This window comes from Rattus norvegicus, chromosome 6 (genome assembly GCF_021556685.1).
Source record: "Rattus norvegicus strain SHRSP/BbbUtx chromosome 6, alternate assembly SHRSP_T2T, whole genome shotgun sequence".
Lineage (NCBI taxonomy): Eukaryota > Metazoa > Chordata > Mammalia > Rodentia > Muridae > Rattus > Rattus norvegicus.
In genome coordinates, this window is record NC_141539.1 from 143299045 (window position 1) to 143314305 (window position 15261).

At 46.7% G+C, this 15261-nt stretch overlaps 1 protein-coding gene across 10 annotated transcripts in view; it reads left to right on the plus strand.

Moving 5' to 3' along the window:
* Ptprn2 (protein tyrosine phosphatase, receptor type N2) overlaps window positions 1-15261 on the plus strand; it is a 744317-nt gene that overhangs the window by 64502 nt on the left and 664554 nt on the right. For 8 of the 10 annotated variants that reach the window (XM_087552435.1, XM_087552437.1, XM_087552441.1 and 5 more), the window contains 1 exon segment: window positions 6634-6684. The exons of the other annotated variants lie outside the window; for them this stretch is intronic. In XM_087552435.1, coding sequence (XP_087408561.1) covers window positions 6634-6684 — 51 coding nt within the window. 10 annotated transcript variants of the gene reach the window in all.

Consider the following 15261-nt stretch of genomic DNA (forward strand, 5'->3'; position numbering starts at 1 on the left):
CTAGGAATTGAACCTAGCACTTCACTAGGCAAACACTCTACCAACTGTGTCCCTACTGTGTACCTGGCTGAAGCCTGGTGTCTCAGAGCTAAGCCTCAGGAAATAGCATTCGTTAACAGATGCCATGATGTGAATCAGGGTACACATGTTTCCTTGTGTTGGTTTGTGGCATCAAATGCATCAAATATAGGCTCCTATCAGGTGGACTTCACAGGTCTCCGTGAATGTTTAACACATAATTCAGAAGGTCTCCTGTGTCCCCGTGTGTCTTAGTTGCTTCTCTACTGCTTTGATAAAACACCATGACCCAGTTAAGTTAGACACTGTTTAATAGAGCCTAAAATTTCAGAGGGCTAGAGTCTGTGGAGCAAAAGCATGGTGTCAGGTACAGCTGAGACCTCATAACTTGATCTATATAGGCAGGAGGCAGAGAGAGAGAGAGAGAGAGAGAATGAGAATGAATAATGACTAGAGACTTTTGAAACCTTAGAGTCCACCCTCCAGTGACATGCCTTCTCCAACAAGCCCATACATCCTAATCTTTCCAGAACAGTTCTATCAACTGGAGACCAAATGGTCAAACATATGAGCCTACAGGGACCATTCTCATTCAAACTACCACACTGCAGCTGTCAGGAATAGAACCCTCAGCCATAGCCTCCACCTGTTTGCACAGGTATTCCCTCCTTCCCTCTCTTGCTTGGCTAGAATGGTCGACTCCTAGCTTCTGTATTTTGGAGAGGCTGTCCCCTCAAAGGGAAAAGTGGTTAAAATGAAAGGGGCGTGGTCTTCCATCCAGCACTAACATCCTGGGACTCTGGGGCCCAGGACAGGAAGATCTGCCTCCCTGTACCCTTGTGATCTGTGCTGCCCTGGGGGAGGTGCTGGGACCCAGCTGATGGTAGGACCACTAAGTTTCTGATGGTCTTTAACTAGACCTACCTTTTCTATGCATGTCTAACAGCAAAGGATTGTTGGAGGTAATGAAAGGCTGTTGCCAAGGTTACAGAACCATCATAGCTTAGAACCAGGGACTTTGGCTGCTTATCACTGAACCTCTTTACCTGACAGGTGTCTGACGTCTTGGGTGTCGCCCTTTCACTCTGAGTGCTGATGCTCCACATCCTGGTCACCAGGGCAAGAACATCCTTACCCAGGAAGAGTTCTCTGTCTAGAGAATACAGCACTAGGGGCTTCTATGTAAGCAAGCAGATGTGCTTGGTTTTGGAGTAGTTGGGAAGAATGGGAACACGAAAGGGACCAGAGCTGAGGATGTCCGTTTATTCAGGAGTCCAGTAGAGTGGCGAGGGGATTTGTGGGCTAATTCCGGGCACTCAGAGTGATTGGGAATTGCTTGATTTATCATATAGGTGTCCTGATACTAGTGATATGCCACCACAGGAGAGGAGCCCTGAAGCTTAGGACCCAACCACGCAGTTCTGGAATAGTCTGGAATGCAGGCTTAGTGACCTGATTATTGTGGGCTGCCTTTCTGAATAGCTCATGGCTCAGCTCAGATCTTTCTGTGTAAGGTGCACACTACCATGGCTTTTATATGGCTTCTGCTTAAAAGCCAAGAAAGCATCTCCAGAAAAGGTGGAGGGGTCGAGGTTAATGGGAATAAACAAAACATCCACACTCTAGACTGAAATTAGACACCGAAAGATCACACAACCTAGTCCCCATCCCAAAGATGGACATCTCTCTTGGGGTTCCTTGGGTTAAAGCCAATGGGGCTTGGTAGTCGGTGGATTTTCAATCCTTCCTCTGTGTCTGTTCGGAATCAGCTTTGAATGGAACTTAACACTGGCTGCACTGAACAGAGGCTCAGTTAAGTGGCCGAGAGACAGTCTTAACCCTACCATGTGCCCGTCTGCTGATGGACTCTGGAGCCTCCACAGTCTCTGTGGCCCACGCTGCTCCTGCGGGATAAGGGGCAGCTCACGGGATCAAGCTGCAGAGACGGAGGTGGGGGCACTGCCTTGGAGCAGTCAGAAGAGGAAACACAGACAGAGAATGTATGAGCGTGCTTTGCTATGTGTGTATAGCTACCATGGGGAAAACAGTAATAAACTCATTATTAACTCACGCTACGTGATCCACGCACCAGATGGGGTTTGCTAAGTTTTATTTGGTTACAATACAAAATGATCTCAAAGAATTATCAGCTTCTAGTTATGAAAATTTGGTAAGAGTACTCTGGGGTTCTAAGAATCCCCTGCTGCTCCGGAGGGGACTCAGAGTATCCATTCTGCTCACGTGACATGCCCGAGGGGGGTTTATTTTATTATTTTGGTGAGATAATTCAGTTTTACACTGATATATTTCTAATGCTCTCGGGTAAAAGGAAAACCTACCTCGTTATGTGAATTGCAGGTTTGCATGAATCTCAAAGCCTTTGCCAAAATATGGAGAAGGAAGGTATCAGTTCAGCTCCCTCTCCACAGGGGGGAGCGTCTCTGGACATAAGGTCATTTCTCTCTACCAAGGTTACTTTGGAGACCTAGAATTGGGAAGGAGCTGAACATGTGAGGGCTGCACTGCTGAGTGCTGCTCAGGTGAACCTGGGTGAGGACAGAGAGGTAGTAAGGGCCAGGCATTCTGTCAGCTAGGGAGGCTGTGACTTTTTACTTCATGTTTTACCACGAGGTAAAAGAAATTAGGATAAGAGAGCTATACTGGTCTGGCTGTTTGCAGAAGAAACAGGTCAATTTTCCTTTTGAGAACAACAATAACACATGTACCAGGGAGATGATTAAGAATGGCTTTGTATTCTGAGACGACAATAGTAACTAGAATTAAAGCTAAAAAGGTCATATGTAGATACATGTGCGTGTACATGCATAAATATACAATGGATTAGTGTGCATATATGCACACATGCGGTGTGCACTTGTATGTGTGTGCATATGTGTTTGTATGTGTGTATATACACATAGGTTTGCATGTGCATGTGAGTAAGATGTGTGCATATATTTGTGTGGGTTCCTGTGCATATGTGTGAGTGTAGACATATCTCCATGTATATATGAACAGCTGTGCTTATATGTGCACATGCGTGTGAATGTATAGCTTAGAGTATGAATGCATATGTTTATATCAATGTCTATGTGTGAGTGTCCATCCATGCACACATTACTCATTTAAGCATACATGAATACACACATATATGAATACACATGTGGTTGCTCATTCACATGTACTCATGTATACTCAAACACATGCATTCATGTGAGTGTGTGTATGTATATGCACACATGTGCATGCATTTGTGCATGTGTGGCACGTACATACATTTGCATGCATGTTTTCAGTATGTGCTGCAGTGTGGGAGCCGAGTGGATATAACAAGTAGGAAAATTACAGGCGTTTTTATTTGTTTGGTGTGTGTGTGTGTGTGTGTGTGTGTGTGTGTGTGCGCGCGCGTGCATGCTAGGGACAGCATCTGAATAAAGAAGCTGTACCATTGAGCTACATGCGAAACCCGAGGAAGTGCAGTTTCAAATGCAGAGCACTGCGGCGTGGAGGTGGCTCATGTGGGTGTTCTTTGTGGATCAGTTGCTCTCCTCAGGCTGATGTTTGGCTTTGGGTGAGGATTGTTGGTGAGCTGCTGGATGGTGGTCTGAGTTCTGCTTCTAGCCTGGATAAGGTGGTGGCAAACACACGGGAGGAGCTAAGCCTTGGACTTCAGAGCTGGGACTAGCATCTGCTGTCTCCTCTCTGGATGACTTACCATGATAATCATTGTTATTAGGTGTCCGATATCTACAGTGAAATGTGGTTTTTGTTGATTTTATAGCACATAATGTTGCACATAGATCAAATTAGCATCCCGACGGGTGGCCTGAGATAAGCACTGGCCACATCTCTGGGAATGTGTTCCTTGAATTCTGCTCTGTTTCCTTCCCCAAAGTCTTTCTGAAGTATAAGCTCATCTGGTTCCAGGAATGACCGGAGCTGGGCAGATGCTAGGGCCAGAGCTGCCTTGCTGTAGCCAGAGCTGCCTTGCTGTAGCCAGAGCTGCCTTGCTGTAGCCAGAGCTGCCTTGCTGTAGCCAGAGCTGCCTTGCTGTAGCCAGAGCTGCCTTGCTGTAGCCAGAGCTGCCTTGCTGTAGTCGGGGCTGCCTTGCTGTAGTCGGGGCTGCCTTGCTGTAGCCAGAGCTGCCTTGCTGTAGCCAGAGCTGCCTTGCTGTAGCCAGAGCTGCCTTGCTGTAGCCAGAGCTACAGGAACATGTGATGCACATTCTGTTCTATCAGTTCTGCCTGTCTAGTGTGATTAAGGCAGAAACAGGAAGCCATGGGGGGACTTTCTTCCTATGCTTTTTTGAGAGAGTTCTGGCATCTGCCATCTCACATGACAAACACAGCCCCTGCCTGAGCTGGGTGTGTGTAGTTGTGCCTTTAACCCTGCCTTTTTCCAGGAAGTGCCTTCTTGCAGGCACGTGATGTGAGGACTGTGATGGTGCTCAGCCGAGTTTTATACCTGCTGCCATGCCAGGGTGTGGAGCAGAGGCACAGTACTACCCCAGCCTGTCTGCCAGCTTAGGGTGCCCTTTCCCCTCTGCATTCTGGGAGGAGAGATGCACTGAGAAGCTGGGAGCCTCCTATGGCTCATTTTTTTTCTAGACTGTAGCGAGGGAAGATTGGAGGTCAGATGGGAACAGTCCAGAAACTGGCAAACTCTCCTGAATTTTACTGCTCTCAATGCTAGGATCAGAGAAGCCACGTGACCACCATAGGTCACTGCTTTTGTGGGAGCCAGCATGCAGTCTAGGCCCACAGCTTTGAGTTCTCAAGTGCTGTGCCCGGTGTCCTTAAAAGGCTCACTGGCGCTCACTGGCACAGCCACCCTTCCTTCAAACATTGCTTAACTTCAATGCTATGGATGAAGGACTGATCCTGGGCCTAGATGAAGCTCTACATGGGGGGAGCATGATACAGATGAGGCAGAGTTGCTTCGGGGGCCAAGCGGTCAACACTGATATGCTAAAAATGTGCTTAAGAGAGAGGTACCGCTTTCCATTAGATTATGTTATTATTTTGAAGAAATAGGATCTCTTAGGGTAGAGACGGCTACTGATTGACTCGCTGGTCTCTAATGCAGCCAGTGGGTAGTTTGCACAGGGCTTAGTGACTGACACAGCCCATCTGGGTGTGCACTCTGAGTTCATTTAGGACAAGACACCTAAGCAAAGGACCCTGCCAGTAGCGGGTTTCTCCTCTGTTGTGTCAACGGGGTAATTGTAAGGTTGCAAGGGGGCCACTGGCTCATGGGAATGGTGGACCTGAGTCTGTTTTGTGCTAACTGGTGCTGTCATAACCTCCGTTGAGCCTGGTGTTGTGTTGTGCTCGGACTGTGCCTGCTGACTGCCATGTTGCTGCAGCTACAAGGATTTGTGACAAGTCTTGTGTGAAGGAGTTAATGGTTCAATTCCTTCGTAATTAATATTTTTTCTCTTAATTTATAAGCTCCCTTGTACTCGTTCATTTGCTCAGACACAAGGGCAGCCACGGAAGAAAGTACAAAGGAAATCCCATGACTCATCCCTGAGAGGATGGTGGAGTCTGCAGTTGATGATCATTGTGTGTTTTGGCAGGTCCCGTGTGGTGTCTGACAGGACCCACTGGCCTGGCCTGGTTGGAGGACTCCATGGGGGCACTTTTGAGTGGGTCTTGGTAGATGCATAGGAGTTGACCGTTGGGGAAATGGGGATTAAGGAATTTCGCTTTGTATTGTATGTATGTATGTTCTGACATGTATGTTCAGAGCATGCCCGGCTTTTGTGGGACCCTAACACTTCACTGGTACAGATGTGGCTATAGCACTGTGCCTCTGAGTTGGGAAGGCTCATCTGAGTAAAGAGGCCTCTCTCATGTCCCCCCGATCCTGCCTGCTCTTCTCATTCCTTTTTTGTGTTCAAGGTGGCTACAGATTACATCCAGTTGCCCTGTGAGTACATTTCCATTGGTGGCCTGCTTCACAGGAGGCTATCAGGGTCTGTTTTTCCGCTGTGGGAAGAGGCTAGCCACCTTCTTGTCTTCTCTTTAGGTGATGTCCCTTCTGAATGCCTCCATTCTTCTGCCACTCTCCACACCTCTGTTTCTCTTTGCATGTCCTTTCTTTCTTGGTCATTGTCCACAGCGGTCATTCCCATTGCAGATGCCCTTCTGTAGCGTACAACCAGTCTCCATGGAGTCATTGAGGGGCGGTCGCCAGAATCCCTCCCTGTGTGCACAGTTGGATTAGACCCAGAGGTCTGGCCCATTTCTGGAGTTGTGTACACTTCTGCTCCATGATGCTGCTGTAAGCCCAGCCTCAAGCCACTCTGACGTCCCTGGGTGGCTTCCCTTAGCAATGCTGTGAGGCTAGAGGGGCCTATCTGCGTAGGTGGCCATGCCAAGGATGTAGGCTTTCTCTGTTGTGAAGTTGAAGGCACAGGACATGCTGCCCATCCTCCTGATAGACAGGTTGACCAGATCATACAGGCATGTGTTATAATGACTTCAGAATAATCCAGCACCATCACGAAGAAGCAGATTCAAGGAATCTGCATGGGGGTCTGTAAGCCTCAAAGGTCATTGGTTTCTCTGCCACTGACTTCTTCCCTTCTGTCTTTTCTTTTCTTCTTTCTAGGCTGCTTGTTTGAGGATGGCTTGTGTGGATCATTGGAGACCTGTGTGAACGGTGAGTATGGACTCTGCATGGGGCATTGCTGAAGTTTCGGATCGGTTTCTTCTGCTGTGGATTAGAGGGTGGCTTCCACACCTCGGTGGCTTTGTGCTCTGAAGAGGGCTGCAGAGCCTTTTGTCTTTGGATGCTATGGATGGGGAGAGTTCTTACACACAGATGTGTGTCTGAGTGCCTGTCAGCCTCAGTCCCTGTGTGTAGGGCTGCTCTTCAGGGGGAAGGAACCTTGTTGATGATGGACTCTGGTGGTAGGGAAGAGAAGATGGACGTGGATCTAGTGTGCGGCATTCCTCAGCAGGAGCTCTACTTGCTCCCTACCCAGCCCGTGCTTGATGCCTACATTTTCTGTATTCAAGGCGTCATTCTGATCTCACAGGAAGTCCTTCCTAGGGCCAACTCCTGGAAGGGTTGGGTGAGTAGCTGTCAACAGGAAGGGAAGTGGCCAAAGATTTATCAAATGAAGAAAACTACTTTGTGTGTTGTTTAATGGGTGCCAAGTTCCGGGCAGTTTGCTGTTTGAACTAGAGGACGGGTGGAGATGATGTTGGAAGGTCACAGTTCTATGTTTCAGAGTGAGACTGGGCATGTAGTGGCCCGCTAGAACCCCAGGCAGGTTGGTGAAGCACACATTCTTCTCAGCTTACTGCCTGCCTGTGTTTAGCTTATGAGAGAGGAAGGGAAGCCTTATCCTACTGCTGCTGCTGATTCTGAGCTGGCACAGGTGCCCTTGTACTCCCAAGTGTCCCTGCAGAGTGATGGGTGCCCTATGTGATACTTGATTTTCAGTAAAGGCACCAGATTTGGGGACAGGTCCAGGCCAAGCTTTTCCTTGAGTACAGGTGTCAAGCTTTGCCTGTGCTGAAACACTAAACCGAGTGCTTCAGAGCCATGCAGAGGACCAGCCCTGTGGCCTAGATCAGGAAGGTGGGGAGAACTGTACGTGCGTCTGAGCTGGCAGCAAGAGCCAGCAGGGAAGGACAAGAGCTGGCCCTGGGAAGGAAGGAGAACAGGATGCCAACTGTCCCCAGCCCTGGTTTTTGCTTGCTTTCTGCAGGGAGATTTCTGTGCTGAATCAGGCCAGGACCATGTGGCTTGGCCGGCAGGACCCTGATGCCCGGAGCTGGACTTTGTGCTGCTTTGGGGAAGATAGCATTAAGTAGATTATCTTAAAGTATCTTCTTAGCCTGGACCCATCAAACTCTGATGATGAAGGACCCAGTGTGTGTGTGTGTGTGTGTGTGTGTGTGTGTGTGTGTGTGTATCTGTGGTGTGTGTGTGTGTGTGTGTGTGTGTGTATCTGTGTCGTGTGTGTGTGTGTTCAGTCTAACCAGAGACACAGCACTAATGACAGCAGACACAACTGTCTCCCTTCCCTCAGCAGAAAGCAAGTCTGGAAGCCAGCCCAGAATCATTCTTCCGTTTATTTTCTTCCCTAACTCCAGCTTGTCTTCCTAACCTTCAGTGATAGATACATTATTACGATAATAGCCTTCTATTCTTTGGGAAAGAAAGGCAATTTAAATGTAAATATGGATATTCATGCCTTGGTGTGTGGGAACAGACAGTATTTGACACCTTTTTTCTAGTGCAGCCAGGTCTGGGAAGTGGCAAGGCAGGCTGTCCAAGTGTGGCAGGCTGGCCTGGTGTTTGCTGTGGCTGACTGGCTGATGGGAGTCACAAGAAACATAATATCCTGTTGCTGCTGGCCTGGATTTACTGTTGTCATGGTGACTGTATAATTCATCCTGCTAGCTGGTAGAGCAGAGAGGTGTGGCCAGTCTCAGTGAGGATGGACAGGTGGCCGTGGGCAGGGTGTGGTTTCATTCACCGCTCCTTTTCTTGGGATAAGGTGGGCACGCACAATCTATTAGCTCATCGTGTAAAGATTATAGTATTTTAAATGAAACAAAAAACAATTAAAATGCCTGGATGGAATGAGATAATTTATAAAGAATGGGGAGAGTTAAACATAGTTGATTTATACCTCTTTCCTTAAAAAGAAGAAAAGCAAAGGGAACTGAAAGGCTGGGATCTGAGCTCAGCAGCAGAGACCTGCTTCAGATGCACAAGGCTCTGGGTTTGATTTTCAGCATTACGAAAACAAACAAATAAACAAACACACCCACACAAGCACCACAGCAACAAAACAGACATTAGCAGGAATCTGGGGATCTAGAGGGGATGTGAAAGGGCTCTGTGCTGGGGAGAGAGTATGGCAGCTCATTAGAAGTTAAGTAAGGGTATGGTTTGGTAATCCTGCTTGTGAGCATACATCCAAAAGAACTGTCTTGTGAGCATTTACTCCAAAGAACTCCCAGCAAAGGCCCGAAGAAGTATGTACACACCTCTGGCCACTACAGACTTGCCATTAATATCCCCCAAATGAAAACAGTCAAGAGTCTGTCCCTTGGTGCCAGTAGGGCTATCGCTGACACACAGACATGGTGCTCTGTAATAAGCCAGTCGTGGGAAGAGAAAAACGACGAGCAATTTTTACCTTCCCTGACTCTTAGAGTACTAGGTTCATGGCGGGAGTCGGCATCTGGAGGTGGGAGCTGTGGAGTTGTCAGCTCTTGCAGAGCATCCGTTTAGGAGATGAGAAAGTTCTAGAGATGGCTTGTGTTGACGACTACGTTAGTGGTTCTCGGTGCCACTGACCCTTGAACATGGTTGGGTTGGTAAACGTCACAGCACAAGCGTATTATTACCAACGTGTACGGCAGCTCTTTTTATTGTTATGGTAAAATAATAGAAAAGGAAGCTTACTTTGGCTTGTGGTTTTAGGGGCTTTTGGATCACGTTAGTGGTTCTCAACTTGTCAGTCGTAACTCCAGGATATTTTCATCACAATTCATAATGGTGTCAAAATTTCATTTATGGTATAAATAATTCTGTGGTTAGGGCGTCACCATAAACTGAGGAAGTGTATTAAAGGGTTTGTACATTAGGAAAATTGGGAACCAATGATCCACGGTCAGCTGTCTCCACTCCTTTTGGCACAAGGGATGCAGAACATGAAGGGAAGAGAGTACAGGGGAGCAAAGCTGGCTACTTCACAGGGGATGGGAAACTGAAGGATTTGGAACACGGTGCACATGTCAAAGCTGACCCAGGAGCCATTTCCCACCAAGCCCCTCATTTTTATTTCTACCGCCTCTCAATAATGCCATGAAATTACAAATTTTATCTACATTGATCAACTCATTGATTAGGTCAGAGTCCTTGGGATCCAAACATTTCTCAGCGATAGCCTCTATCACGTGGGACTAATCTTAATCCCATGGGTGTGTTGGGTGACACTGTGCAAACCACAATCTCCAACAATCAAAAGAACTGAGAAATATAAACTCCGAAACATTATTAGACCATTAAAGGAAAAACTGAAAGTGTTCTGAGTATTTTGCCATCCTGGAGTGGGCTTCGGAAAATGGAGTTTAGATTAGACACATGGTATTATTCCTCAGCGTGAGGAAAATCAGCTTCGAAAGACTTGGAAGTGGGTCTTCTTCCAGAACTTGTAACTTTGAATGGTGCACATTCAGAAACTAGACAGTACGTCCTAAAAAGGAATTCCAAGGGCATGAAACAGTTAAAGCAAAATTGGAAAGATTGAAAAACAATGCTCATGTCATATCAATGGCTCACTGAAGTGTCTCAGGGCTCTAGATATGCATTCTAAGAAAGTACTCCACAGCCCAAAGTATTAAAGGAATCTTCCAGCACACATAATTCTTTACAGTGATGGCTATGCTAATTCTAGACAATCTAGTGGATGTACCATGACTATTAAAATAAGAACAATTTTTAAGAAAAGGTTACTGTTTACATACGTATGCGTGTTTTACCTGCATGTATGTCTGTGCAGTGCATACATGCAGTGCCCACAGAGACGAGAAGAGGGTGATGGATCCCCCAAGGACAGGAGTTACAGACTGTTGTGAACCACCACAGGGGCTGGGAAACAAACTCAGGTCCTCTGGAAGAGCAGTGGGTGCTTTTAAATACTTTGCCATCTCTGCAGCCCCAGACAATACTTTTATTTTTTAAAAATGTATAGTTACTTTTCTTGTTGCTGTGCCCAAACATCTGACAAGAAGAAAGTAGGTGATGAAGGGTTTAACATTGTGGCTCTCCCTTTAAAGTACATCATGACATCATCATTACATGAAGTGGCTGGTCCCCGTCCCACAGAACAGAGCTGCCTAAAGTCAGGGTAGGTCTTCCTACCTCAGTTAGCCTCACCTAGAAACTCCATCACAGATGTGCCCAGAAGTTTGCTTTATAGGTGATTGTAGATCTGGTTGTTGGCAGTCAGTATTTACCATGCACTTCTGTTCAATCCATGATTCAAATATTAGGCAGGCATTAGCAACAGACAGCACAGAGTGCAGCACTCTAAGGGGGACCCATTCAATATGGTGACGGCTGTGCAGACGGGATGGGAAGGGCTTAGAGGCACGGGCCGAGCTCCGGATCCTTATCTGGGTAGTCAGTTACTTTCCTCGTATGTTTTCATTCCTTTCAAATGTTTTCTTACAGACATTTATGGTTATGGTGCTTAAGATTCTAAGGAAGAGTAATTGTGATAAAAATAATATATTAACAGGTACACAGATGCGGTCCATTTGGTGACCTTCGAGCCTGCCCCTTCTAACCAGCTACCTAATACCTGAGTGTTCAACACAAACAGTTAGCAATATGTGGTTCCACTTTATGGGTACAGAACCAGCAGGCACTTCCCTCTCAATAGTCAGGGTACTTAAAAACGAATAGCCCTGTGCTCACTTTGGCAGGGCTAAAATTCAAATGGCACAGAGAAGATTAGCATGGTTCCTGTGCTAACATGAAGCTCTCCATGCTTTAAAAAAAGAAAAGAGGAGAAAACAGCCGCCTCCTCCCAGTGGCCCTGTGCCACACAGGTGCTGGAAATGCCTGGCTCGTTGAGTGGAGGGCGTTGGAAAATTCCATCCAAAAGGTCACACTGACTGTTGGGCCATGGCTGGCTTTTACTTCATTTGTATTCTGCTCCAGCAAGCGGGGAGGGCCCTCAGCTGAAGAAGGTATTTACTGCAAAAGGCTGAGTGAGTCATCAAAGGAGTGTGAAGGGAGAGAGGGAACTGGAAAAAACTGCCTGGAGATTAACACCAAACAAGACAGCTAGCAGAGGAAGACTGGAAGTCCTCCTGACCCTGAGAAACAGAGCGTGCACTGCACACAGCTCTAGAAATCTGTTGGACGAGAAAGTGGGGAGCCTATAGAAGACAATGCCCACTTGCATTCTTCAAGTACTTATTTATTAATTCAGTCATTTATTATGCTGAATAAACTATTTCTATTCCAGGACTCACTTAAAAGGGCATGACCTCTCCCCCTCTCCCCAATCTTCCCTCCTGTTGGCTGACGGGATTTCTACCTGAAGTGTACTGTGTTTTCTCTTAAATTCTAATAAAATTGTCCACAAGTTTCCTTTTGAGTCTGTTTCTAACTTCTTTTATTTATTTCTTCTTCTTCTTTTTTTTTCCAGAGCTGGGGACCGAACCCAGGGCCTTGCGCTTGCTAGGCAAGCGCTCTACCACTGAGCCAAATCCCCAACCCCTCTAACTTCTTTTATTAATGAAGTCAAGAATACCCAAAGACACATGTCATTTCCCTGATAACAAATGTCTGTGTACCTGGGTAGAAGAAACTATTTCTTTTGTCATTGTTAATGAAAAGACACAGCTCTCACCTTGGGATAAGAGATAGTTTTTTTTTTTTTTTTTGGAATGTAATTTAAAGGTCACAGCGAGGAACACAGATTTACATTACCCCGAACTCTACATGGTTTTACAGAACAAAGACAGTTATAAAGTAAGGCCAGTTTAAAATACACTGGTGGTTTATAGTGAGGCATTTACAGCCAGATGGGGGAGGTGTTTCTATAGGCCTCAGATGCTATCTGATGTCATTCTTAGCTTTTGAGTCGGTGGAAGCTGGTGATACATTAATAGATTTCAAAGATGTGCATATTATCAAAGGAAGGTAAGGCATAGAAGTGAGCAAGAACTGGCTGTTGTAGGGTAAAGCTAGCCCACGGTTAATTAGCCCCTGGGCCTGTAAGTTTTAACCTCTCTACATCACTGCAGCTCTGATCAGCCCGTCTTTACAGACACAACTTCTTTCCAGGAATTCTTGTTGATGTCACCCACCCCTGGGTCATGGCTGAAACCATTGTGCTAGGGGGAAAGTAAACGCGTGTGTTTAATGTTAGTTTTACCTGGCCCAAGAGCCTTCAGAAGTGAATACAGGGACAGGAAGTGCTCTATTTCATGGCAGGACCAAAGGGTTCTGAGCTCCGGTTTCCAAGATGCAGGGTTTATAATCTACTGCCTTGGTTTTAAAAGAAAATTAGGAAACATGATTGGTTGAGGAAGGTGCATTTGGGAAACATTGTTTCTTGAACACTGCAGTTTGTAGAAAGCCTCGAGACAAAGGCCAGAGATAGTGCCTTTCTGGGAAGGAGATAAAAGAGGGAGGAAGCTTAGAAACCAGGGGAAGAAGGGTCAAGAGTAAGCAGAGCACAGTTGTTATTGGAAATTCTAGAGTCAGGGGTTGGTCAGTGCCAGTAGAGAGGATCACCCATTCCCAAAAAACACGTGGAGAAGGCAAGTCTGGTGGTTAATATTCGTTGCAAACTGAAAAGGATTTAGAATCCCCATGGAAACACAACCGTGTCTATGAGGATCGTTTCAGAAAAGTTTAACTGAAGGCAGACTGGCTCTGAATGTGCACGGCACCATTCCTTGGGCTGGAGTCTTGGACTAAATAGAGAGAGAGCCAGACTAGCACCATTCATCTTCCTCAGCTTCCCGACTGTGATCACGCTCCTGCCTGTTGGGGTTTAAATCTCGGCCCGCGTCCAGACGGAACACACTAAACCAACATGGTTCTACGTGGAAAGGTTTAATGAGAGAAGAAGAGGAGAGGAGAGGAAAGGCCAGCCATGAGCACATGGAGGGAAGGGGGAGTGGGTGAATAGGGAGAGAAGGGACAAAGGGGAGAAGGCAAGAGAGCAGAAAAGAGAGAGGACGAGCAAGAGCAAGAAGAGGAGGCAAGCAGCCCCTTTTATAGTCAGGCATACCTGGCTGTTACCAGGCAACTGTGGGGCGGAGCATACCTGGCTGTTGCCAGGTAACTGTGGGGGTGGAGCTTAGACAGAATACCAACACTACCAGCATGCTTTACCCACTAGGATGAACTGTATCCCCCTCCAACTCTAAGCTGAAACAAGCCCCTTGTCCGGGGCCAGCGAGATGCTGTTCTTGGGCAGGACATGGGTACAGTCCCTAGCACTTACATTGTGGCTAACACCCTACTGTAAAATTCAAGTTCCAGGTATCCAACGGGCTTCTTTTGACTTCTATGGGCACCACATGCCCGCAATAAACAGACATGGACATACACGTGAGCAAGAACACTGGGCACACATACAGTAAAATAAATAAATCTAAAAATAAGTAAATAAACCAAGCCCCCTTCTTTTATGCTGCTTTTTAAAAGTCAGGTTTTTAGTTACAGCACTAAGAAAAGTAACAGTTGATCCTTTAGACCAGCACAGAAAGGAGACGGGCCCACCGAGCATCCCAGGGGAACCACCAGGAGGGGTAACTAGAGCTCTGCCTGCAGTGTAAGGCAGTGTTCTGGGAAGGAGCTGGGGACCTCTGTACCTGTTTGGTTAAGGTGGCTTTCTTTGTGTGCACATGAATGAAGGCGGTTGGTATTGGTGGTGTGAGGTCCTAGGAGGTCAGTGTGAGTCACTGCTCTGACTCCCAGTTCACAATCATCACTATGCAAATAAAAAAGGACCTTCCTGGTTGGTTAGTGTTCGGTCCTGGACAAAGGCTCTGGTTCCAGAGCACAGCTCTGCAGTGTCTGTCACAGTAGTTCCCTGTTCATTTTTTTCTGATTTCTTGTCAACGGCCTTCTCGCCATGAACTGGAAAAGTTCAGGACAATACTTATTTCTGTGCCTTCAGCCTAAAAACCAACACAGACAAAGCTAGGGACTGAGGCTCCTTCCCCATGCTCAGTTCCTTGAGGGCTTGTCCTAGTCAAGAGTGCTATTCCCTGATCAAAAGCAACCGGAGAGGAAAGGGTCTATCTCGCATCCATGTTCACAGCATAGTGTGTCATCAGAGGAAGTCAGGGCAGGAAGCTGGAGGCAGGAGCTGAAGTGGGAGCCAAGAAAGACTGCTGTACTGGCTTTTCCCCTGTGGCTTTCTCAGGCTGCTTTCTTAAAGAACCCAGGACCACCAATCCAGGAGTGGCCCCGCCTACAATGGACTGGGCCATCCACCATCAATCATTAATTAAGAAAATGCCCGACATGCCTTGCCCATAGCCCAATCTTATGGAAGCATTTTCTCAATTAAGGTTCCCTCCTTTTAGATGATTTTTGTCAAGTTGACATAAAAGTAACCAGGACAGGACCCAAGCAAGGAGTCAGTGCATTTTAACAAAAGCAGCCTTTAAGTCTCTGTCTCCTAATGATATATTTGTATGAAAATGTCACAATGAGACCCATTGTTATATGCTA